At 41.3% G+C, this 27,433-nt stretch overlaps 1 protein-coding gene across 3 annotated transcripts in view; it reads left to right on the forward strand.

Moving 5' to 3' along the window:
* LOC123478892 (UL16-binding protein 6) overlaps positions 1-24,764 on the forward strand; it is a 30,112-nt gene extending 5,348 nt beyond the window's left edge. Inside the window, exons 4-5 of one of the 3 annotated variants that reach the window (XM_053913982.1) lie at positions 513-666; positions 24,679-24,764. In XM_053913982.1, the coding sequence (XP_053769957.1) occupies positions 513-666; positions 24,679-24,718 (194 nt within the window). In that variant the 3' untranslated portion in view covers positions 24,719-24,764. Of the gene's footprint in view, positions 1-512; positions 667-1,725; positions 1,990-24,678 lie in introns of those variants that run through there. The other 2 variants (XM_045189052.2, XM_045189053.2) reach the window with 2 other exon arrangements.
* Positions 24,765-27,433: the final 2,669 nt, after the last annotated feature.

The following is a 27,433-nucleotide window of genomic DNA, read 5'->3' on the forward strand; positions in this document are numbered from 1 at the left end:
CCCACATCCCTCCTTTTCCTTCTTACCTCCTCATATCTCTTACCCGCACTTACCCTTGGACCACTCACTGTGGATTTCTTGCTGATCCCAAACATGAGGGCCTCGTTCTGTTCCAGATCTGTTCCTTGTACTCTTCCCTCTTCTCACATCACTTTTCTTCTTTATCTTACCTGATCATTTTTGGAAACCCTTCAATAGCACCTCAAATCATTTCCTGAGAAGACTGTTCTACCGCCTTCCTCATGTGTCAACCCCCTCTTCTGTCACAGCAGGAGGGACTGGGTATGTTGTAACCCTGCTTCCCCCATTGGGTGTAGGAGCCCAAGGGGACAGGGCCCATTTCCTGTCTTTGTTCCAACCCCAGGGCCTGCCACAGTGGCTGCCACACATAGAGGGGTAGAACCTGTCCGAATCGTAGGGTCACCTGGGTCACCTGGGGCAGCAGGGCTGAGGGGGCGTCTCCTCATAAATGGGGTCTAGACAAGGCTGAGACTCTGGTGTTTCCCTTGCAGCTGCACCAACCATGGCCTCAGTGATGACCACAGTCCCAGCCCCGTCCAAGGGCATGATTATCAAGCACAATAACATCGCCTTGATCCTCACACCAATTTTTTGCCTAATCCCATTTGGCATCTGTGCTGCTAGGTACGGAGGTACAGGTAACAGGTACAGAGGGCAGAACTGAGTGGGAAGGGGGGTGCAGAAGGCCTACAGTGAGGACAGGGAAGGTGACTTCCCAGACTGTCACCCAGTGAGGGGGTGACCTGCCCCCTCACTGAACCTAGAAATGAGACCAAGAGAAGAAGACCTAATATCACTTGATAGCAGTCAGTTGGACACACTCAGCCCTGAGAGCTGCTGTCTCCTCTCTGTTGGTGCCAGCGGGAAAGGCAGGGGCCCACACCAAGGCCCAAGGCCTGCTGATGCTGCAGGGGTTTAGTGATTCAGTCCTGACTCAGACTCTGTGGGGAGAGAGTGTTTGGGCCCAGTGTGGGTGGTGTGGGGACAGCAGGCACACAGGGCAAGGCAGTGCTCACATTCAGGTGAGACCAGCATGGCGGCTGCAAGTGATGTGTCCAGGGGACGGGGAGTATCCAGGGGGCTAAGAGGAGGGGGCCTGGGTGTAATACCAGGAAGAAGGATGGAAGGTGTTACAGATGCATCTCAAAAGGCTGGAGTTTACTGGTCTGTTTCCATAGAAAGTTACTTGGGGGACAGCAGGTAAGGCAGCAGTTGAACAGTAGGGATGGTGCAGGACCAGTTTAAATGGGGCCAGAGTTCTCCTGGATCCCTGGGATTCCTGTCTGAGTCTTGGTGCGATCACCTGGCAGCTAGCTTCCTCCGGAGCCCAGATCCTGAGCACTGAGGGGCCCTGCCCTGAGCAGAGGTGACTGGGGAGACAGATGGGACTGAGCTGCTGGTGGAGTTGAATGCTGACCAGTGACTGGAGTAGAAATGCTTGGGGCAGGGCAGGGACAGGAGCTCTCAGAGTGGTGTGCTGTTACTATGGCGAGGAGAGAGGAAAGGAGGATGTTGGTCTGCAACCCTCCCCAGTGCTAGACAATCAGGAGGCAGGCTCCTCTCTTTGGACAGGGAAGCTCTTTGGTGTAGAATCAGGACTTCAATAGAGGGAGCAGAGCAGTTCATTTGCCCCTTGAGTCCTTGACCCACCTGTCTTTAGCAGGACTTGGGTCTAACTGTCATGTGTGTGTTTTCTAATGGCAGAAGATACTGTTCCAAATCTCCTGAGAGTGTGGTCTAGTTCCACACGTGTCCCTTCTGGTCAGCCGCCTGTCTGTCATCACCAGCTGCTGGAGCCTCCAGGACCTGTTGACCTCTAGGAGCTGCAGTCCTTACATCCTCCAGAAGATCGTGGTGCTACAGTAGATGAAATACTAGTTTCCTGTATTCCTTAAGGGATATGACATTTCTGAAACTTTTTTCAACATTTGCTAAATGAAATAAATTCTGACTTCTGGCTGTCCCACAGGAACAGTGGCCATATAATACAAATCTCGCCGTATAATACAAATCTCTCCACATATTTTAAAAGTATACAATGCAGAGAAAGGGCCAATAAAACACTCAAACACCACAACTTTAGCAGGAGGAGGTGGGAATATTTATACCCATCAGACCCTTTTGCTGGACGTCACTGGTAACAGGGGACATTCCTGTGAAGGTGATGGGGACTAAGGATGCTATGGCACTGATGGATCCAAGAGGATCTGTTTTGATGATTATGTCGGGGTGACATAGGAGAGTGCCCCTGGTCTTTAGAAAGTACACTTAGAGAACAGAGCGGTGATGGGATATTTGCAGCTCGCTCCCCAGTAACTCAGGAAGAGTTTTCTTACTGCTCCTGCAATGGTGTTGTAAGTCTTTGCTTGTTCCAGAAATTTTGGAAAAGCTTTTAAAAATGAGAATGTAGGAAAACTTAATTTTCAGAATCTGATGTGAGAAGGGAAGCACCTCAACAAGTGCGGTAAAACGTGAAACCAGTGGTGTCTGCCCTGACTCCACCTCAGAGCCCTCTCTGTGTAAAGACAGGCCGGCCCCCATGGCTTCCCGCTGACCCTGTGGTGCTCCCGCCTTGTCAGCCCCGCCCTCCTCCACCTCACCAGCAAGGTTTGCCAGGTTCCCCGTGGTACACCCGACCCTCACTGTGAGGCAGGAGCCCTTGTGTAACCAAGTCAGAGAAAAGGGCTTTGCAGCTCCTCTGTGATGGTTCCACCCTGTAGTCGGTGTGTGCGTGCAAATGCTGCGTGTGTGCGTGCGCCCCGTCCTTTTAGTTTCTGTAATTCACGATTGCCTTTGGGATTTGCCACACATCCACTCTGTCCCATCTCCCCCCTTGTCATGTCCTGCTCTCCACTCCCCAATGGGTAGGCCCCTTGGCCTTCCCGCAGGTCCTCACAGTTGTGCCTCCACGCTTCTGTTCTGGCTCCTTCCTCTGGCGGGAGGAAGTATGCCTTGTCCCAGCACAAGAGTTGGCTCTGTGTTAAGCTGAACATAAACAGCACCTCACATTAAGTCTTCCTGAGCTCCTCAGGCTAAACTATCTCCTCTGTGCGTCCAACACCCAAGTACACAGTCTGACTATTGCACTTGTCAATAGGGGCGTTTGTTTATTGTGGGCCTCACTCTTCATGTGGTCATCAGGGTAGAATGTGTCTCTCTATCACTTTTATACCTCAGGGGGTAATACATTCTGTTGCTCAGACATCTGCGATAAAGTGAATCACCCTGGGGAGCAGAAGATAAGGGAAGTTGCTTCTGAAGTTTGGGGCTCACTTTCCTGGACATGTAGATGTGGCTAAACCATCCCTGACTCCGTGGGTGCAACCCCACTCCCAACATTGCTTGATCTGATTAATGGGGATATCCCCAGTGGTGAAACCCCAATCACATTTGTAGTTATGAGGGGGAAGTGGGAGCCCAGTGGGTCCTGACTGCTGGAGAGATCTTAGCCTCCTAGAGACTGGGAGAGCCCGTGAACCCCACCCTGTCCTCACCCTTGAGCCCTTTCCTCACTTAAATGAGAGAAATAGACAAAGACCTCCTGCTCCACACATTCATAATTTGTACATTTGTGTCGTTGTCTGAACCTGAGCCACTTCTCAAATCTGCTGGAGAGAGAGGCCCAGCCCCAATGAGGAGGGACCTTCAAATCAACAACTACAGAGGTTCCTTAGGCCTTTGTCAAAGAGCCACAAGGCCACCGACTTGGGCGTGTGTGCACTGGAAGGAGATACTATGCGGACATTCATGTTGGTGTGTTGTGTTTCTTTCTTCTTGCACTTAGATATTTTTTGACTTCTGAATTCTTCTTTGACCCTCTGGTTAATCAGGAGTTTGTTGTTTACTTTCCACATATTTGTAGGTTTTTCCAGCTTTCCTTTTGCTGTTGATTTCTAGTTTTATGTCATTGTTGGAAAAGACACTTGGTATGATTTCGTCTTCCTAAATTTGCTAAGGCTTGTTTTGTGTCCTATCGCGTTGCCTATCCTGGACGATGAGTCTGCTTCTGTTGCGTGGAATGTTCTATAAATGCACGTTAGTTCCAGTTAATCTAACGGATGGTTCACACTTGTTGTTTCCTTGTAGATTTTCTGTCTGGATGATCTATCCATTGCTGAAAGTGAGGTGTTAATCCTACTCTTATTGTATTGTCTCTTTCTTCCTAGAGGTCTATTAGTATTTGCTTAATATATTTAGGTCTTTCAATGTGTGTGCATATATGTCCTCACTTGTAATATATTCTTGAGGAATTGGCCTCTTTATCATTATGTAGTGATCTTGTTTTTCTCTTGTTACTTTTTATTTTGTCTGATTTAAGTATAGCTATCCCTGTTTTTCTTCTTGTATGAAATATCTTTTTTCATCCCTTCACTTTGAGTCTATGAGTGTCTTGTTGGCAGCTTATCGTTGAGTCTTTAAAACAGTTATATTCATCCAGCCATACTCTGTGTGTGTGTGTATATATATCTCACCAACATGCATCATTCTGACTTCGTGAACTGAAAAGTTTCAAGTTAAGTAAGGGGCCAAGGCCTCCAAGTGTTTGTGCCATCTCTGGCCCACACTCTTTCTCAGGGGAGTTGGCAGAGAAGCCCTGGCCCTCCTGTTAACACTAGAACCTGTGAGGCAGATGTTTGATGTACAGGTAGGTGTAGAGGTTCCAAAGAGCCCACGCTCAGACCAGAAGAGAAAAGCACTTGTGAGCATTTAATAAACTTCCTTCAGTGTGACTTCAAGCTACCAGGACACAAGCCCTTTCAACCCTTAATCTCCTCCTTGGCCCTTCAGCTAAAGATCTTGGCCTCCACAGTGACTGGCTGTTTTGGGAACTTCCACTTCCCCCAGAACTCTGTAGAAGCGTGAGTGTAGCACTTGAGTGATAGAAGCAGCTCCAGTCTAGTTTTTGGTGGCATTTACCTGTGTCTGCTCACAGACCGAGGGCCACATTTTATCAGGGAAGGCAGCTGGGCAGAAGCTCTGTGTCCTCTTTATGTGGCGATGCCTCACACCACTTCATGCGCCCTGGCTGTGGCTCACAGGGCCCAGAAGTTTCTGGGTCTTCCTGGGACTGGATGGCATGCTGGTGGCTCAGATGAAAGCTGCTCTGTGCCTTTTAATTGGTGAATTCAATTGTTACATTTAGCATTACTGATATTCGAGGACTGACTAGTGTCATGTTCTTAATAGTTTTGTGGTTGTTTTTGCATTTCCATTGTTTCTTCCCCTCTGCGTCCGCATACTTTTGTAAGCTGGGGGTTTTCTACGCTGGGATGCTCTGGTTCCCCCGCTTAGTCTGTAGTGCCCCTGGTCTAGGTTATTGCTCTGTGGTTACCATGAAGTTTAATGATGGCACTTCATAGATAAAACAATGCATTTTAAGCTGATCGTACGTTAACTTTGTTTACAAAACTCCCTTTTACTCCCTCATTTTCTACTTTTGATGTCCTCATTTCCTTCTTTTTAGATTGTGTATTTATTAACACACTATAGCAGGCATAATTATTTTAATACCTCCCTTTGAGTTTTATACTAAAGTTAGGTGGTTAACACACCATCTGGTTACAGGTGCAGAGTTTTTGAAGACTTACTGTATATTCACTTTCCCAGTGTGTTGTACGCTTTTACATGTTTTTTCTTTTTCTTTTTTAATTGTTATTCTGTTGCAATTGTTACAGTTTTTTCCCCTTTGCCCTCCTCTACCCAGCCCACCCCCCACTCACACAGTCAATCTCTACACCGTTGTCCATGTCCATGGGTGATTCATACATATTGTTCGACTAGTCCCTTCCCCTTCTTTCCACCATTATTCCTTTCCTGTCCCCTCTGGCCGCTGTCAGTGTGTTCCATGTTTCCATGTCTCCGGTTCTAATTTGCTCACTAGTTTATTTTGTTCTTTAGATTCCTCTGTAAGAGGAATGGGCCCATTTGTTTATTTTTCCATTTATTTCCTGTGCTGTAGGGATATGTTGGCAAAAATATTACTGCATGAGATAACTGAAATTTTACTGCCTATGTTTTCCACTAAGAATTTTGTGGTGTCACAACTTATATTTAGGTCTTCTATCCATTTTGAGTATAAGTTAGCAGTCTAGTTTCATTTTTTTGCGTGTACCAGTCCAGTTCTCCCAACACCATTTATTGAAGAGACTATTTTTACTCCATGGTATGCTCCTGCCCCCTTCGTCCGATATTCACTGACCCTAAAGACATGGGTGAAATATGCCATTGGTGTTTCAATAGGAACTGTGTTGAATCTATAGATTGTTTTGGGTGTTATGGACATTTTAGTGATGGTAATTCTTCCAATCCATGAATACAGTATATGCTTCCATTTATTTGTGTCTTCTTCAATTTCTTTCTTCAGTGTTGTGTAGTTTTCCAAGTACAGGTCTTTTATCTTCTTGGCTGAATTTACTCCTAAGTACTTTATTTTTCTTGTTGCTATAGTAAATGGGATTTTTCCTAGTTTCTATTTTTGATAGTTCATTGTCGGTGTACAAAAATGCCAGTGATTTCTGATTATTGACTTTGAATCCTGTTACTTTGCCAAATTCACTTATTAGGTCAAATAGTTTTTTGGTGGAGACTATGGAGTTTTCTATGTACACTATCATGGTGTCTGCAAATAATGACAGTTTTACTTCCTCTTTTCCAATTTGGATGCCTTTTATTTCTTTTTCTTGTCTGATCACTGTGGCTAGAACTTCCAGTACTATGTTGAGTAAGAATGGTGAAAGTGGATACCCTTGTCTTGTTCCTGATCTTAAGGGAAAAGCTTTTAGTTTTTTCCCATGGAGTATGATGTTGGCAGTAGGTTTCTTGTATATGGCCTTTATTATGTTGAGATATACTCCCTCTATTCCCACTTTGCTGAATGTTTCTTTTTTATTATCATAAATTGGTGCTAGATTTTATCAAATGCTTTTTCAGTATCTGTTGATATGATCATGTGGCTTTTGTCCTTCATTTTTTTAAGTGGTGTATTACGTTTATTGATTTGTGAATGAATATTGTATCATCCTTGCATCCCTGGGATAAATCCCACTTGATCGTGGTGTATGATCTTTTTAACGTATTACTGGATCCAGATTGCCAATATTTTGTTGAGGATTTTAGCATCTATGTTCATCAGAGATATAGGCCTGTAATTTCCTTTCTTTGTTGTGTCTTTACCTGGTTTTGAATTAAGATAATACTGGCCTTGTAAAAAGATTTGGGAATCTTTCCTCTTGTTGAATTTTTTGGAATAGTTTGAGAAGGATAGGAGTTAGATCTTCTTTGAATGTTTGGTAAGATTCACCCGTGAAGTCATCTGGTCCAAAGCTTTTTGTGTGCTGAGAGGTTTTTTTTGATTACTGCTTCAATTTTACTAGCTGTTTTCCATCTTTTCAGGCTTTCTGCTTCTTCTTTATTCAGTTTTGGATCACTATGTTTCTAGGAATTTCACCCAGGTTGTCCAATTTCTTAGCATATAGTTTTTTATAGTAATTTCTTACAATCCTTTGTATTTTTGTGGTAGCAGTTGTTACTTCTCTTTTGTTTATGATTTTATTTATTTGGGTCTCTTTTTTTCTTGATGAGTTTGATTAAAGATTTGTCAATTTTGTTTATCTTTTCAAAGAACCAGCTCCTGGATTCATTGACCCTTTGAATTGTTTTTTTTTTGGTCTCTATGTCATTTAATTCAGCTCTGATCTTGATTATTTCCTTCCTTCTACTCATTCCAGGCTTTGGTTGTTGTTCCTCTAGTTCTTTTAGATGTAGGGTTAGGTTGGTTTTTTTGAGATTTTTCCATCTTCTTTAGCAGGCCTGTATTGCTATGAAGTTCCCTCTCAGGACTGCCTTTGCTCTGTCTCATAGGTTTTGAGTTGTTGTATGTTCATTCTCATTTGTTTCCAGAAACTTTCTGATTTCTTCCTTGATCTCATTGTTAACCTGTTCATTATTTAATAACATGTCATTCAGTCTCCATGTGTTTGAGTGTTCTTGAGTTTTTTCCTTGAGATTGGTTTTTAGTTTCATGCCATTGTGATCTGAGAAGATGCTTGGTATGATTTCAATTTTTGTGGAGGCTTGCTTTGTGTCTTAAATGTAGCCTATCTTTGAAAATGATCTATGTGTGGTCGAAAAGAATGTATGTTTTGCTTCTTTGGGGTGAAAAGCTCTGTAAATATCAATTAATTCCATTTGATCTACAGTGTCATTCAATGACAGAATATTCTTATTGACTTTTTGTTTGGATGATCTATACATTGTTGATAGTGGGGTGTTAAAATCCCCTATGATGACCATATTGCTGTCAATCTCTTTCTTAAAGTCCTTCAATCTCTTTTCTTATGTATTTAGGTGATCCTATATTGGGTGCATATATATTTATGAGGGTTATATATTGTTATACTGTTATATTTATGAGGGTCCTGTTGTTGGACAACTCCCTTAAGTATTATGTAGTGACCTTCTTTGTCTCTTGTTACAGACTTTATTTTGAAGTCTATTTTGTCTGATACAAGTATTGCTACTCCAGTTTATTTTTTCATATCCATTTGCTTGGAATATTTCTTTCCATCCTTTCCCTTTCAGCCTATGTAGATCTTTTTTCCTGAGGTGGGTCTCTTGTAGACAGCATATATGTGGGTTGTGTTTTTTATCCATTCAGCTACCCTGTGTCTTTTGATTGGAGCATTTACTCCATTTACACTTAAGGTATTATTGATAAGTATGTATTCATTGCCATTTTTCCCCTTTGTGTCTATGTTCTTCTCTCTCTCTCTCTCTCTCTCTAAGTAGTTTCTTTAGCCTCTTCTGCAATGTTGGTTTTGTGAAAGTGTACTCTTTCAGACTTTTTTGGGGGCGGTTATGGGAAGCTCCTTATTTTGCCTTCCATTTTAATTTGACAGCCTTGCTGGATAGAGCAGTCTCGGTTGCAGGCCTTTGGTTTTCATTGCTTGGAATATTTCCTGCCATTCTCTCCTAGCTTCTGTTGAGAAGTCAGCTGATAGCTTTATCAGAGCTCCGTTGTATCTTACTAGCTGTTTCTCTCTTGCCGCCTTTAAGATTCTCTCTTTGTCTTTAAATTTTGCCATTTTAATTATGATATGTCTTGGAATGGGCCTCTTTGGCTTCATCTTGATTGGAGCTCTCTGTACTTCCTGACCTTGCATGACTTTTTCCCTCACCAAGTTAGGGGATTTTTCTGTCATTATTTTTTCAGGCATGTTTTACATCCCTTGCTCCTTTTCTTCTCCTTCTGGTATCTCTATGTTGTGAATATTATGTTTCATGGTGTCCTGTAGCTTCCTTAAGCCATATTTGTTCTTTTGAGTCTTTTGTTGTTGTTGTTGCTCTGATTGGGTGCTTTTCTCTACCTTGTCTTCCCACTCTGATTCCTTCCTCTACTTCATCTAGCCTGCTTTTAATTCGTTCTAGTGTATTTTTCATTTCCTATATTGTATTCTTCATTTTCACCTGGTTGTTGTTCATAGTTTCTATGTAATTTTTTTTTTTAATGCTGATGTAGTTCCCACTAAGTCCCTTGTCGTTCTTACTGAGTTCCCTTAGCATCCTTATAATCACTACTTTGAACTCTATGTCTGATAAATTGCTTGCCTCAATTTCATTTAACACTCTTTCTGGGGATCCATCCTTACCTTTCAATTGGGTTTTTTTTCTTTGTCTCCCCATTTCAGATGACTCTTTTCATTTATTTCTGCATATTAGATTGATCTGCTTTTAATTTTCATTATTATTTTCATTTTAATTTCATTTCAAATCTTATATTTTGCTCTTCCCTTCTCCTACTCCATTTTACCTTCATCCTTCTCTTTCATATTTTGTTTAAATTTTATTTTTTCCTTTTCTATGCCTTGTTTCTATTCCTCACTCTTACTATTTCTCTTACCTCCATTCTTTCAAAACCACCTTTCTTTCCACTAATCATCTCACATTCTTTTTCCCTTTCTTACAATATCCTTATTCTTGTTCCATCTTTATTAATATTTTCTCAGTTGTTACTGATATCGAGGTTGTTGTTGCATTTCTTCAATTTTATTCCTAGTTGTTCACTATTTTTTAAATTTAAATCTCATATTTTACTATTCCCCTGTCCTACTCCATTTTGCCTTCCTCCTGCCATGTCTTATTTTCATTTTAAATTTTATCTTCTCCTTTTCTTAGCCTGGTTTGTAACCATTATGCTTATTATTTCTCCTTCCTGTATTCTCTCAAAATCATTTTTCTTTCCTTTAGACTCTTTCTCAGACTCTTTTTCTCTTTTCCTTCTTACAATCTTATTCTCTTTCCACCTTTATTACTCTTTACTCATTTGTGTGGATATTGCTGTGGTAATTCTTCAACTTGGTTCCTATTTTTTCATTTTTTTAAAAAAACCTCATATTGTACTCTTCCCTTTCTTACTCCATTTTGCCCCATTCCCTCCCTATTTTATTTGTTGTAAATTTTATTTTCTCATTTCTTTGCTTTGTTTCTACTCTCTACTCTTACTCTTTCTCCTCACTCTACCTTCTCAAAATCATTTTTCTATTAGTCACCTTATATTCTTTTTTCCTTTTGTATAACATTCTTATTCTCTTTCCACCTTTATTAACCTTAGCTCATTTATTGTTGATATCACAGGGGTAGTTGGAAGGTATTTTTGCTGGTGTGGGTTTTATTTGCTCGGATTTGTTGTTGTTGTTGTTCTGGCAGCTCCTGTACAAAAGCATACAGGATGCCGTGGGGGTTGTGACTCTCAGTCAGCTAGCAGGAGAGGAGGACCCACCAATGAATTAGCCAGCCACAACCAAAACCCAGTTACAACAAGAGAGCCCACATGAACTGCACGGGGGGCATCCCTAGAGCATTCCGCTCAGGAGTTCAAGGAAACTGCAGCGCTGAGTCCCACAGGTGTCCCACCACAGAAGGCCCCCCTCACTTTTATATGTTTTCATGTTGGTCTTAGTGTCTTTTTATTTCATCTTGAAAAACTTTTCCCAGCATTTCTGATAATGCAGGCCTAGTGATGAACTCCCTCAGCTTTTGCTTGTCTTGAGAAGTTTTTATTTCTTCTTCGTATCTGAAGGATAACTTTGTTACACTTAGTATTCCTGGGTGGTTTTTTTTTTTTAACACTTGGAATATGTCATTTCACTCTCCTGGCCTTTAGGGTTTCTGCTGAGAAAACTGCTGATAGCCCAGTCAGGGTTCTTTTGTAGGTAACAATTTTTTTTTTAATGTAGCTGCTTTTAGATTTCTTTAGTCTTGAATCTTGACAGTATTAGTTTAATGTGTTTTGGAGAAGGTCTTTTTGCATTGAGATATAACAGGATTATCTATTAGTTTCATGTATTTGAATGTTTAGTTCTCTCCCCAGGTTGGGCTAGTTCTGAGCTACTATTTCTATAAATAATTTTTTTGTTCCCTTTTCTCTTCTTCTGAAATCCTGATTATGTTTATATTTTTCTTTTTGGTGAAATCCCATAGATCGCAAAGACTTTCTTCATTTTTTTTCTTTGTTCTACTCTAAGTGGGTTATTTCAAATTTCCTGTCCTCTAACTCACTCACTCTCTTCCGGTTGCTCTGCTCAATTGCAAATGTGTTCTATTGCTCTGTGCAGCTCCCCACCCCCACCACCATTCATTGAGTTCTTTAGTTCTAGAATCTCTGTGTGGCTCTTTTTAAAATAATTTCTCTTTGCTAAAAACCTCATTTTGATCATATATTCTTTTTAATATTATGTTGAATTATAGTTTTGAGTTGCTGCTCTTGCATATGAAGTATTAGGCACCTCCTGACATCTTTGCTAGTTACCTTCCGATGGGGTATTCTGTTACATGGTGGTCTTATTATTTGAGGTTTCCTCTGTTGATGTATGGGTACACCTACTTCACTCTTCTTGCTCTTTTTATGGCAGAATTCTTAAGATTTTATGTTTTTCACATCCTACCAGGCTGGCAAATGGAAACTTCTCTTTTTGTTTAACCAAAGGTGGCACTGTAGCTCAAGTTTGTGGTTTCTCCTTTGTTCATGGGTCATGATTGGTTTTCTGCGTGCTCTGCTCATCCGCAGGAGCTCTCTCACACTGCACAGAGAAACTCACACAGGGAGCCAGCTGCAGAGTGTGTGTTTGGTGTGTGTATATGGCTTTAGCACTTGCAGTGTTGGGGGTGCTACAGACGTGGTAGGGAGATCCTCGGTGTGCTATTCCCTGATCCGGGCGAAGCGCAGTCACGGGCAACTACCTTCTTCACGTGCCCCTTTCTTAGTCTCTGCCTTCCCCTCAGTCTTGGAGCTACAGCGTCAGAACTCTGGGGGATGCTGGAGAGAAAGGGGTTTTCTCCACCCACAGCCTTTACCACTGAGGTAGTCGGGGCACTAACTTATACCACTAGCCTCTTCTCCCTCCTACTTCCTGGAGGTCCCTGCCCCCTAATGATACCAGCCTAGGGCAGTGTTTCCTTTGGTCGGAGGGGGTACAGTCGTATTTTCTTCTCCAAAGGCATGCTGGAATCTGCCCTAGAGAAGGCTGGACTTAGGTAAGTTCTCTCATCTCTGGGTATCTGCACAAGTCAGCACTCTGTAGTTATTTTCCCCCGACTGCCCAGACAAGGGTCTCAGCAGGCTGCTCAGTCTGAGCAGGTATCTGTTTCCCTGTTACCAGCGCGGGGAGACTGCTTCTTGGTTTCTTAGCCTAGGGTGCTAAATCCCACAATACTCACAAAAGTGCTTTTTTCCACAGAGAGATATTTAATTCATTGCCAACAAAGACAGATAAAAAGGAAGAATGCCTTACACTACCATGACATCACTGTCTTTGTAAATGGCTGAGCATTTTTATCCCAAGTACATTCCTGTCTTAATCACACATGATTTGCTGAGCCTCTGTACATCAGACACGAGGGGAGGGGAGGGTGGTTGGGTGAGTGGCAGCAGGATGTGCCAATCTCACTGAACAGATTTCTGTAGGTTTCCAGTAATAGGGCTCTCAGTGCTGTCTCTGATTTTAATGAGCAGAATTCTTGCTGACCCACATTGTCGAATTGCATGAGCAAGACAATAATGGCTGTTGAAAAAATAATGTAAAAAGTTTAAATTGTGTTCAAAACACATAAAATTTATCATCACAGCCATTTTTTAAATGCACAATCATGTTAAGCCTCTGAGATATTGATGTTTGTTTCTGCAGTAAACCCAGACAACTTTGATTGAGATAGGCCTTTTATTTTTAATCTTTCTGTTCTTTTCATTTCATTGTGTCTTTTGAAAAAATATGTCATTGGATTATTTTTTAATCCAACCTGAGAATTTCAGTTATTTCATTGGTGAGCTTATTAATTTACACTTACTGTAATACTACTATATTAGGACTTATCTCTCCCATCTTGTTTTTCATTTATTATGCTTTAAAAGTTTCCCTCTTCATACCTGCACTCCATTAATTGTGGTGAGTTTTCTTCTACTGACTTAAACATTATACATTCTATTTTTTGTCTCATAATGGTTGCTGTGAACCTATGACCCATACCAATGTTTATTTGTTTATACTTATTATTGTCTATCCTTAATAAAATGTATTTAGTGTGTTTTCATATCCCCTCTGTGTGCCACCTCCCACAAGTTATCCTGATATTGTCCAGAGTGTCATTTCTGTGTTGTTTATAGTTGTACCTTTTCTGTGAGCTGAACTCCCCGTTTTTCAGGCAGCAATAATCTTTACAAATTCTTTGGTTTCTAGCCCTTCTTATTTCTCTTGTCACATCTTTTGGATGTGTTTCTCTTGCTGTTGGAGTACCTCCCCCAAAATGTATTTTCAACTTTGATGTTTATGGAACAAACGTTCTTTAGGTTTTATATGTTCACCCCCTTCTCTTTGGCAACATCATCAGCTTGTTCTCTGTATCTGTGGCTCTCTTTCTATTTTGTTTGTTTTTAAAATTCCACATATAAATGAAATCATATGGTATTTTTTCTCTATCTGACATTTCATTTAGCATAATGTACTCAGGTCCATTCATGTTGTCACAAATGGTAAGATTTCATTCTTTTTTATTGCTGAATATATATGTGTATATATATGTATATATATATAATCACATCTTCTTTATCCACCTGTCTATCATATCTTGGCTATTATAAGTAATAGGTTGTTTCCATATCTTGGCTATTTTAAGTAATGCAGCAATGAGCATAGGGTTGCATATATCTCTTTGAATTAATGTTTTTGTTTAAAAATATTCTAGCCCTGGCCAGTGTAGCTCAGTGAATTGAGCGCAGGCTTCAAATCAAAGGGTCACCAGTTTGATTCCCAGTCAGGGCACATGCCTGGGTTGTGGGCCAGGTCCCCAGTGGAGGCCACGTGAGAGGCAACCACACACTGATTTTTCTCTCCCTCTCTTTCTTCCTCCCTTCCCCTTTCTCAAAAAATAAAAAAATAATTTAAAAACGAGAGAGAAAAAAAATATTCTTAATACACTGTGGTAATCAGAATTCTAAAGATTTTCCCCAAGTTTCCTGTCCTTTGATTACACAATCAAACACTAATTTAGGTACTGCTTTGAAGGGGCTTGGCAGAGATATTGCTAATTAAGGTTACTAATCACTGCTCTTAAAACAAAGAGATTACCCTCCGTTAGCTGAGTGGGCCCAATGTAACCACACAAACCCTTAAGGGAAAAGGACTTCATCAGACTAGAGGCAAGAAAGATGCTGCAGAGAAGTCAGAGAGAGGTCCTGCACTGTTGCTGGCTCTGAGATGCAGGAGACCGTATGCAAAGACAGGAGAGGGGCCCGGAGGAGTTAAGGAGAGCCCCCAACTGGCAGCCAGCAAGGAAGCAGGGAAGTTGAGTCCTCAGACCATAAGGAACTGGATTCTACCAGTAACCTACATGGGCTTGTTAGCAGATTCCTCTCAGGGTCTCTGGCCAGGAGCTCAGCTACTCAACACCTTGATTTTGGCCTTGTGAGACCCAGTGCAGAGAAAGTAGCTGAGGCCTCTCAGACTTCTGATTTTCAGAACTGTGAGGTAAGAAATATCTGTTGATTTAAGCAGGTAAGTTTGTGATGATATATTATGGCTGCAGTAAAAACTGATGCACATACCCTCTTGTTTGTTTGTTTTCCTATTTAAATGAGAATTTGACCGGATATAAACTACCACGCCCAAAGCGCTTTCCTTCAAGACTTTGGAGCGAATACGCCCTGGTCATCTTGCAACCAGGGTTGCTGTTGAGAAGACTGCTGTTAAGCTGCGTTCTTCTTCTTTCTACAGCTTCAGGGCTCATTTGGAGGAGGAGCAAGAAGTCTGTGCTCATTTGTCATCTTTGTTCAGTTGATTTTGTACTATACTAGGTTGCCAGTGTTAGTCTCAGGGAGGTGAAGGAAGGTTTTAAAAACGTTATAAACCAGGAGTGTCAAACTCATTTTCACCGGGGGCCACATCAGCCTTGAGGTTGCCTTCAAAGGGCTGAAATGATTTTAGGACTGTATAAATGTAACTACTTAACTGTTAAGGAGTTGAAATTACATTCGACCCTTTGAAGGCAACTGCAAGGCTGGTGTGGCCCCTAGTAAAAGTGAGTTTGACACCCCTGTAACCAATAGATCATTAGGTGCACTTACAGGTGTGACAAATTCCCTGTTTTTCTTTTGTTCGGCACTGTTGGCCTTCTCTCTCTTCTCCTTGTATAAAAATCAGGTTTATTGAGCTCTCATTCACTGACAATATTCTCCTCCTTTATGAATCCAAGTAGCTTGCAGTCACTTATCTTCAGGAGATATGAGAAACACGTGGGCATTTGGCCAAACCTGAAGGCATGTTCTATCTTTAGATTTGTAGAGGGGGAAAAAAAGGAATGATATTTTCACTGATCACACTTTAGCTTTTAGACAAAGTGAATGCTGGGACCAGAGTAAGTCATTTTTGCTTACTATTATTTTTTTATTTTACATGTTTCATAAAATCAGTCCACATAATTCTAGACTTATTGTGTGACAGATACTGTAACAAAATATGTAATCCCTTTCAGTCATTAGAAAAACATATTAATTTTTGGCTTTAAAAAACAATTACATTGTAGAATAACAGCACCCTTTCAAAAGTGAACTCAGCTGAATTAATCAGATGTTACTAAATATTTTAAGGACTTTAACAGAAGCTTAATGAATAATTTTAAATGTTTTAAAATGCATTTTAAAAATATACCTAAACTGTATGAATTATAGTAAGACTGTACCTTTGAGGAGAAATCATTAATTTTGGATTTAACATACAGAATGGCACCTTAGGAAAAACATGCAGAGTCTGGGGAATTGTACCTTTACGAGCACAAAGCAGTGATGAAACACACTTTACTAGAGTTACCTCCTGGGATACTTAGACATTTCCTTGCAGTGTGAGTGGTTTTCCTGCCTAGAAACTGCATAATTGACTGTTGAGCTCTAGCTGGCAGACACCACGTGGCATAGCAACAGCAAAGCAAGAAAAACAGGAGATTTCCTGCTAGAAATTAAATGATTTCAACCCTTCTTGTGGAAAGCATTTTGGCCAAGGTCCCTCCTCTTCCCAACAAACTAATACACAAGGAACAACCTCAATGATGATGAACGACTGTTAAGCTTCTGATCTCTGCAGTAATGGCTGAAATTGCCAACAGAGGGAATTAATATTTGCCTGAGGAAAAAAGTTATATAGACATAAAATGAAAAGCTAGTAATGCACATTTTTCATGAAAAGTTTGCATTATTAGCAAGCATGTGCTAAACATTTAATTATATCTGCATTTCACTAACCAGATAATTTTCCAATTTTTTCCGATTTCTTTTTGTGTATCACATTTCCTTTTTCTTCCACAATATTGAATGCTGAAAAAAATTGCTCCTGTCAGAGAATGCCATCTATTTTAATTACTGTCAAAATATGTCTTAGGTCTCCATCAGAGTAAACCTTGCCTTGAAGGAGTGTGCTTTTGTTTGATTTTTGCCTGCACAACATTCTTGCCTGTTATGATGTTATTTGAATTCTCCCTCACCTCTCTCTTTTTTTGGTAAGGACCCTTCCTGGCCTCCATTCTGAACCAAAAAGGTTCATCTTTGTGATTGTTATATTTAGTCTCTCTGCTTCCCCTCCTGGGTAACGTTAAATTAGTCACTGTTACTCCACGGCGGGGTCTAAGTTTCCTGAAAGCAATGCTCATTTTCTGACAAAGCCAGGTCTAATCATGTGTTTGGTAGCTCCTGGTGGGGAAGAGAATGGGCTTGGCCACAGCATGAGCAGTCAAGGACACGTCCTGGGGAAGGAGGACAAGGAGCAGAAGAATGGGAAGAAATCTGAGACAGAATAGATGAATCTTGAACAGAGAGATTGGTGGTGTTTAGAACACAGTGGTGGTTCATGTGATGAACACTTGCTCAGGTATTCTTTTTAAAAAATTTTTTAAGGTGACATTGGTTGATAAAATTGTATATGTTTCAAGTGTACAGTTCTAATCTGTATGTTGCATTATGTGCCCACCGCCCAAAGTCAAATCATCTTCTGTCACCATATATTTGACCCCCTTTACCCTTTACTCTCCCCCGCCGCCCTTCCCCCTGGTAACCGCCATGTTGTTGTGTCTGTGGGGTTTTTTTTGTTTATTTATCTTATTTGTTCATGTGTTGCTTTCAGTTTTATATCCCATGTATGAGTGGATGGTTTTTGACTTTTTCCATCTGACTTGTTTCGCTTAGCATGATATCCTCAAGATCCACCCATGTTGTTGTAAAAGGCAATATCTCATCTTTTCTTATGGCTGAGTCATATCCCATTGTATGTATGTATCACATCTTCCTTATCCAGTCATCTATGGAGGAACACTGTGGTTGTTTCTATGTCTTGGCCCTCGTGAATAATGCTATGGTGATATAGGGGTGCAATTCTTCATCTGATTTATCGCTGTCTTCTTGGGCTCTCTCTAGTGCAGGAAAAATCTTTTGTTGATGTTTCTTGAAGACCCTATATAGGCCTTTCTCTCAGAACTTAAGATTTTTGGAAAAAGAAAAAATACTTCTTTTTCTTCTCTGCCGTGAATCTCCCCTGAGGGCAAGGACCCAGAAAGCTACTAGCTTGGAGAGAAGAGGAAGTGTAAACACATGGGGGAAAATCTAGTTTATCTTTATGTTGCTTCAACAGAGTCCACTCAGCTGACACAGGTCAGATTAGATTTTATTCTCTGAAAGTTAACCTGGATAATGACCCCTGAGAATCATTGACTGCCACTCTTCCTATGGGTTCTAAGTGGTTAAGATTCAAGATGAATTTATCTACATTCAACTGAGAAATGTGACATCTTAGGTTTAGAGTTTTGGCTCTCTGTCTCCAAAGTGAGAGGGATCTGTAACTCTCTTTTTGGTAAAAGCTCAGCTCAGTTCACATGAGAGGGAAATGCACCAGGGCCAAACATGAAATAAGGGCTGAAAAGCAGAGTGGTAAACCAAGGGTGGGCATTGTGGCTTTCCAGAGGTTGGTTGAAGGGCAGAGAAGGGAAGTGGAGGTTCTTGGCCTCAGTGTGCGACGCATTTCGATTTTACTCCTAATCAAGGACCAGAGATTAAGTTATAGGCTCTATCCAGGTAAGAAGTTGGACTGAGACACCATGTACAGAAGAGGTAGGGTGAAAAAGTGTATTAGAAAAAATCTGCTTGAGGGCACAGGGCAACAATGTACACTTTTCTGCCTTCGCCTGGGGTCTGTGTATAAAAGCAAAATAACTCTTCCATAGGAATTAATAACTATGCCTTGTCCTTACTTGGCTTTAGGTTTAGAATTTACTCTGCTTAACTGGTCCAGAAATCTCTAAGCCACAAAATTAACGTACCAATGATTCCTGGCTAGTAGAAATCCATGGGTGTCTAGTGGAGTCCAACATAGTACCCTTCCAGAAGAATACCCCAGGTAGACTGCAGAGATTTCCTATAGTTAAAGCCCTGCCCAAGGAAAGCTCAGCATTTGAACTTACAGAACCCGCCAACACTCAAACCACAATAAATGGAAGAAGCCGATCCAACACAGTAGGTTAGGCCCTGAAGAATGACGGATATTAGAACTATCAATAGAACTGTAAAGTATGCATACTTAACTCATTGAAGGCAGGCAGGAAGGAATAAAAAACATTGCAAATAATTAGCCATTATCAAAAAAGATTGGTTATATTTCAGGTAGAACCAAGCAGAGCTTCTAGCTATGAAAAATGTTTCCTTTTTTTTTTGGAAAAATATATTTCTTAAAATCAAATACTCAGCATACTGGTGAACCAGCATATTACACATAAAAGGATAGAACAGCAATGAACTGGATTAATCTGAAGAAATCCTTTAAAATTCAGTGGAGAGAATTTAATTCTAAACCTATGAGAGAGAAGTATAAAGATACGGGTTTACAATGAGATGGCCCAACCTGCATCTAACTGGACTTCCAAAAGCAGAGAAGAAAGAAGATGAGGGAGAGAAAATTGTCAAAGAGCTAATAGCTAAATATTTTCCAGATGACGAAAAGCATTAATCCTCAATTTATGAAAATACAATAAATACCAAGTAAGAAATACAAAAATAAATCCACTCCTGAGCATGTTGTAGTGCAATTGCAGAATACCTTTAAGATCTTCAAAGAGGAAAAACTTGACAGAGAAATTATTTTAAAGCAATGATTGATAAATTACATTCAATGGAAAGACAATCAATTGACAACACTTTTGATCAGTTTTGAAGATTCTTAGTATGTCTTCAAACACTACTTCCCTATTTTCTTTGTCTTCTCATTTTAGGATTCCAATGGAATGTGGGGTAAACCACGTGTTTGTAATGTCTGTTACTCTGTTTTCTGTCTTTTTCTTTCCTTTGGTCTTTCTATACCTCCTTCCAAATCAGTTCTTTGAACCACCTTCCAGCTGACAAATCTCTCCTCAGGTATGTGTAGTCTGCTATTAAAGATATCTATTGAGTTCCTAATATAGTTATTCAATTTTACAGTTAGAGATTATTCCATATTTCAAATATCCTGTGTCACCTTTACATAATTTTCAGTCCTATATTAAAATTTTTCCTTTCTTTTTAGGTTCTTAAACATGGTAAGCATAGTTACTTTACCATTTCTTTCTGATAATTCTAACATCTAAAGCTGCGAGAAGTGAGACGTTCGTCACTAGTCCCAGTCAGTGACGGAGCACTTCACATACAGCTGGGCTGAATTAGATGTACTGCCAGTGTGACATGCACCCTGGATTTTGAAGATTTAGCATAACATGTCAAATATCTCATTAAATTTTATATTGATTACATGTTGAAGTAATAATTTAGGTTAAATAAAAATTTGAGTGAAATACACTGAGTTAAATGGAAAGATTTTAAAACTTCACTTTATGTTTCTCTTCACTTTTTAAGTGTGCGCACTCGAAGATTCAGAATCATGGACGTGGCTCACATTGGGGCTTGCATTGTGGTTCTGTTAGAGTGCTGGTCTGGAGCTCCTGTTTCCTGTGTCTGTTCTATGTTGCTGCTGGTTCTCATTCTCATCTCACCTCCTCAGGTGCTTGGCTATCTTTGTCTGCTGGCCATTGTATTTCTTAAATTGCTGTTGAAAGAATTAGTCCAAGATGATGTTTTCATCCCCCAGAAATGATGTTCATTGCTTGTACCAGGCACTTGGCAGCTGTAAATCCAGAATCCCTTTCATTGCACCTCAGCAGTGGAGACACTGCTGGCCACGCAGAAGCTCTGGAGCTGGACTGCCATCAGTTTGAGGACTGGTTTACCTGTAGTTCACCTTTACCCCTGGGATCCAGACCCTCAGCATCTCTACCCAAAGAGCAGGGAGTTTTTCAGGGTCCCTACGCTTGGCAGGCCCTGGACTTCCATACTTGTTGGCTCTGTCTCATGAAACTATCCAAAGCCTTCTGAAGCCAGCCGAAGAGCTACGCCTTCTATGATCAAAAACTGCTGATTTCATTACCACCCCACAACCTGCAATTAGGAGACCACCATATAGAGATAAAACACCACTGTATCCAGGAAGCCACCACAATCAGAAGCCGCAGCTGCCGCTGCTGACCCCAGAACCAAACTGGGCCTGTCACGATTGTGCACATGGGTGCCTGGTGCCGTGTGCCCTGCTCTCAAGACTTCAAAACCATGGCCAGAGCCCAGGGTCTCTGCTAAGGCAGTTGCAGAAAAACCAGATGTCTCCACCACTGGGCTTGTCAGCAGGAGAAACAAAAGCCTGGCCTCTGCTCCAATTCTGCCACATTTGATTGGCAGAATCTAAATCTCATCCAGGACTCTGGTTGTCAAGGACTCTGGGAGATGTACTTTTTAGTTTCCGTGTCTCTGTAGTGTGGGAAGGTACAGTAGAAAGAAGATGGAATGGATGTTAGGCACCCCTTTCCCCCATCTACCCCAGGTATATACAATTAAGATGCTATTTATTATTTTGTGGTATTGCTTAATGAGTTTAATGAGTTGTTATAAGGCGAACACCCATGTATCCACCATCCAGGTTAAGAAGCAGAATTTTGTTAGCCACCGCCTACCACCCACCCCCTTCCACAAGCTCCCCCAGTACCTCATCCCAACCTAACCTTCTCCCTTCCCTCAAAGTAATTACTTCCTTATGTTTGCACTTAGGTGCACTGAGATACTAGAGTTGTTCATTAAAAAAAAAAAAAAAAAAGCGGGCCCTGGCTGGGGTGGTACAGTGGATTGAGCATTGGTCTGAGAACCAAAAAAAATGCTGTATGTGTCTTCTAAATCCATTTCAATCCACAGGTGCCCCTTTCACTGTTTCTTCTCTCTCTCTATTTTCCATTATAAAATCTGATGTTATTTATTTAAAGTTTTAAGATACACCAAAAATAATATTACATCTTGCTTATCAGCATGTCACGTATACATATACCTGCATATCCATACATCTGTATCACTATATCTACATATCTACATCTGTGTATACAATTCCTATAAAGGCAGAAGAGCAGTACTGGTTTGAAGCATGGGTTCTGGGATCAGGCTGCCTGGCTCAAAACCTGTTATTTGTGTGACCTGGAGCGCACAGGTTTCCTCTGCCTCTCACTCGAATCTTATATTTCTGTCTGTAAAGTAGGAATAGTGATAGTAGTGACTTGAAAACACTGCTGCGGGGCTCACGTAAGGTAACAGAGGTAGCACACCCGGCACAGTGAGCCCGGCTTGTGAGAGTGCTCAGGGAATGTTAGCTCTTTCTATTACACGGTGGCAGAAGATCACTGATTATATCACCTGGGCGAGTCACTTCACTTCTCTGGGTCTTGATTTCTTTGCCTTTCAGTGGAGGGCGTTGTCTTCCCAGCTCTGTAAGCTGAGTTCCTGAGCTAACAATCTTCAAGTCCTTTACTGGAGAACATGAAACACTGGAAGAAGTTATTTACTTAGCATTTTACTAAGCAAGCAGGATGCGGAGTCTGGCTTCCAAGCGTTCTCACCTTTGATTTAGTTACAAAGTCTTACCGTTCTAATTTATCTCCACATTCTACTTAGGAGAAACAGATGATAAAACTACCACCTTGAAACATTTTGAAAGGACGCAAAGGCCAATAACTTCAGTTGCTTAAACCAAGAACAACACCACAGGGCCGTTTGGTTCAAGAGTTATTTAGGTTAAATAAAATTTTGAGTGAGAATATATTGGTGGAAGAAAGTAAAAGTTGAATGCAGCCAATCTTTTTAGAGGGTGAGAAAAAAGTGTGAGCAGAGGCCTGGTGGTGAAAGGACATTCGTCTTCCGTTAAAGCCAACTGAAAAAATGTTATGTAATTAATTTCGTCTTCAACTCCGTGGGCGCACATACCTTGGGAAGGGTGGTTGTGTATGGCTTTGTCACGCTCATCTGGATTGTTGTTAGGAAGCTTGGAGGGTCACATGAAAACACATAACGAAAACAAAACACTACCTTTTGCTGTGGACTCTCATGCAGGGGGAGGGACCTCCGGGGTTCTAGTGTTCGGTGGATGAGAAACTGTTGCTGTTTACACGCAGGCTTTCACGTTGCGTGAGGGAGAGGACCCCGGAGACAAGTTAACCTCGGGGCAGTGTACACAGTGACTTCAGTCCTCAGGGGAAAGTTACGTTCAAAGAAATGCACATTAGAACTATAATATATATGGAGATGGGGGGGGAAAGAATGGGTTATCATTGAAATATAGTGCATCAAAATTTTATTATTTAGTTGAGCTATTTTTAACTTTCACAGAGATGATACATTTAAAAAGTTAGAAATACAAGCAATTCATAGAGACTAGGACCTCATGGACATTAGATTCTACACAGAGCTCTTAGGTTATCTTCCAGTATCTGTTTAAGACAGAAAGCCTTATACTCTGTCCTATATTCTTTTTTCCCCAGTTAATAAAATTTCCAGGGAACAAATAAAATTCTTTATGCAAAGGACCTTTTGTAATACAACAAACTGCCCTACAGTTCAGAAATAATGAAAATGCAAGCAAATAAAGCCTTTCCTAGATAACAAAAGGTTTCCATTAGCTACCACCCTCCTTCTTAATCTCAGCATTGCCTGTTCACCAAACTGGTAGTTGGGTGAGTCTCCCGACCGATAGCTGTAGATGACATAATCATAGAGAAGAATGAACATCCAACTGTGACATATGAAAATTGCCAAAACTGAACAGATATTGTTCAGTGCATTGGCTTCTCCCATAAAAGCAAGGGCTTAAATACCATTTAAAAAACCCTTTTGGCTACCGAGAATAACTAAAGAAGCATGGATGTTTTTCATAAGACATTGACACTAGACTTGCTTAGGGATTAGTAAAAGCCGGAGTGGTAGTTACATTTTAATCTCATTTTTAGTTGCTGCGTGTTACGCTGCGGGGTATGTACTTGTTCAGCATGGAGCAGATGTTACCTTTAGGGAGACACCTCTTTGCCTGCAACCTGGCTGACCCTCTTTCAGGGGACATTTGGGTGCTGGGCCAGGCTGCTGTGGGTGCAGGTGCAGGGCCTGCCTCATTTTGGAGCTCTTATAAATGTCAAAAATCTTTATTTTGAATTTCCTGCTTCTCATTATCATTATCAAACTTGAGGGTGACTTCACACCTTTTAATTGAAGCCCAATTGTAGGTCTGTAAGCTGTGGAGTGGAGAGAGGTTGAAGAGATTTAATATCTCACCCTGGGGTACATGCACCTGCCAATACCCTGCTGAGCGACAGGGAGGATAAGAAACCACAGGATAAGTCCCTGCAGCACCCCAGAGGATCCATCTTAGCCAAAAATGTGTATGGGATGAGCTTACTCATTTATGTTTATGTTGATGCAAATCCCAACCTATTATGGAGTAAAATGCAGAACTACACACACACACACACACACACATTTTTTTCCTGAGGAAAAAGAAGGGACTTTAAAGAAATTTCTCTCTTGCAGAGGGCTGCTTTGGGCTGGGTGTCTTGGTCCTTAGGACAAATGCTTGCTCAGGTTCTTCTGTATAGCATTAATTTAGGGGAAACGTTTGGAATTCTTGTTTAACAACCCCATTTGACATACAAGGAAATAAAGCACAAAGAGAAGACTTCTAATGTATGAATGTGATTTAGGCTTTCCATACTTTCCCTTTGACTTACGTGGACATTTCTTTCCACTTCCAGCCCCAGTCCCGGCCAACCAGAAAGTTCTGAGAAAGCCTGATCTCATGGGAATGAAGAGCGTAGGAAAGTGCATGGCTTTAGTCCCTGCTCTGCCGCCGACACCGGGTGGTCTGAACAAGAGACTTAAAGTCTCAGTCCCCCAGCAATAAAGAACTGCATTCACAATAAAGAAAGAGGTCAAATGAGCTTCCATGCTTGCCTTATGTGGTTGCTAGAAAGATCAAACCAGGTGATGCATGTGAAGTGAAATGTGAAGTTCTGTAAAGAGAAGGAACCCACTTTTCAACAAAGGATGCTGGGAACCTGGGTATCCATACGTAAAAAACAATGAAGTTTGACCTTACCTAACACCACATACAAAATTTAACTCAAAGTGGGCCAAGGACCTAAATGTCAGACCTAAAATAATAACACTCGGAGCAAAACACAGGACAAAAGCTTCAAGACGTTGGGTTTGTAATAACTTCTTGGAAATGGCACCAATGGCACAGGTGGCAAAACACAGACAAGTTGAATTTCATGAAAATTAAAAATTCTGTGCATCAAAAGGCACTAATCCCAGAGTAAAAAGACAACACACAGGATGGGAGAAAATATTAATAAATTATGTATCTGACATGAGATTAATACCCAGAATATACAGAGGACTCCTAAAAATAACACACACACAATCTGATTCTAACATGGGCAAAGAACCTTTCTCCAAAGGATGTACACAAATGTCCAATATGCACATAAAAAGATGTGAGACATCACTAGTCACTGAGGGGAATGCAAATCAAAACTGCAATGAGAGAGCACCTCACACCCATTAGAATGGTTCCTATCAAAGAACCAAAACAGCCCGTGGTGGAGAGGAGGTGTAGAAACCGGACACTTGGGCTCTGTTGGGAGGAAGGTAAACTGGTGCAGTTGCTGTGGAAAACAGTACGGTGGTTGGTTTTGTTTTTTTTTAATGTGCTTATCGTATGATCTGGTGGTCCCACTGCTGGCTGTACACCCAGAAGAATTCCCAGCAAAGTCTCAAAGAGATCGCAGGTGCACACCATGTTTGTGGCAGTGGCATTGTTCACAATAGTTAAGATGTGGAAGCAGCCCAAATGTCCACGAGCAGACGTGTGGATAAGCAAAATGTGGTATATAAACACCCTGGCATATTTATTCAGCCCTAAAAAGGAACGACCTTCGGCAGTATGCGTTAGCATGGGTGAACCTTGAGGGCACGATGCTAAGTGAAATAAGCCAGTCACAAAAAGACAAAAACTGTATGATTCCACTTATATGAGCTACTTTTGAGTAATCAAAATCTTAAAGACAAGAAGTGTAACGGTGGTTTCTAGGAGTTGGAGGGAAGGAGAGTGGGAGGTGTACTATTTAAAAGGTATAGAGTTTCAGTTTTACAAGATAAGAAGAGTTGTGGGGATGATGGTGGTGATGATTGCACAACAATGTGAATGTATTTAATAGCATCACACTGTACACTTAAAATGGTTAAGATGGTAAATTTTATGTTATGTGTGTTTTATAGAGAGTGGGAGGAAGAGACAGAGGAAGGGAGAGAGAGATCAAGAACACAGATTTAAATCCAGTGCTTTAAGGCACTTTAATAAGGGATGAAAGTCGATTTACCATGAACAATTGTAATTTTAAGCTATAAGCCTGTGGTCCATGATTCATTAATTGGCTTCTACTGCTAAGCTTGGCTTGTTCCTTGGCTCCGGGCTTCTTCCTAAATCTAGGCCATGAATGCTGGAAAGGCACACCCAGGCCACTAGTGAGTCAGAAGGAGTCTGCAGCAGTCCATCCCCTACCATTGGGAAACCAGGGTCCACCAGAGGGTCAGCCCCTAGAGTGCAGCGTGATTGCCAGGCACACAGCTCACCACGGCTCTAATCCCCTCGGGGACATCATCAGATTGGGTCTCAGCCCTCCCTGACCTTATAGATAAAGAAATTGGAGATGACAGAGGGTAAGTGCTCTATCCACATGTCCTTCTATCTGCAATGCCCACCCCAGCTGCTGCCTGGGACTTCTGCCCCTTGCTCACCATCCAGCTCCTTGTCACCTCCCCCAGTAGCCCTCCGGTTTAGGGACCCCTCCTTGGTACTCCTGTGAGGTGATGTGCGAGGGTTCCCCACTTTTCTCATCAGAAGGGTTGAGATTGCCCGGCGAGCAGGAGCTGTGCCTACGTGACTTTGTGTCCCTGTCACCTGGTGCAGCCTGGCTAGGGCATGTCGGGAAATCCATGAATCAGTGACTGAATGGAGCGCAAATGAATAAATCAACAGTATTTTAGATAATAAGTCCCCAAATGAGAAATTCATCCTGGTTTATGATTCCTTAGAATTTTTAAGTTTTTATATATTTTATTGATTTTGCTATTTCAGTTGTCACAATTTTTCCCCCTTTGTGCCGCTCCACCCAGAACTCCCATTCCCTCCAGCAGTCCCCACCCTAATTCATGTCTATGGGTCATGCATATAAGTTCTTTGGCTTCTCCATTTCCTATACTGTTCTTAACATACCCCTGTCTATTTTGTACCTACCAATTTGTACTTCTTAATCCCTGCAACTTTCCCCCATTCTCCCTCTTCCCCTCCCAGCTGAAACCCTCCAAATGAAACAGGAACAGAATCATAGATGTGGAGATAATTCCTTAGAATTTTTTTTATCAAGTCTCTCTCTTTACAGCTATTAACAGCCTGGGCCCCATTCCAGCTGGTAGGGGTTCAAATACCACTGAGACGCTCTTTAG

The sequence above is a fragment of the Desmodus rotundus genome, chromosome 11 (genome assembly GCF_022682495.2).
Source record: "Desmodus rotundus isolate HL8 chromosome 11, HLdesRot8A.1, whole genome shotgun sequence".
In the NCBI taxonomy this organism is placed as follows: domain Eukaryota; kingdom Metazoa; phylum Chordata; class Mammalia; order Chiroptera; family Phyllostomidae; genus Desmodus; species Desmodus rotundus.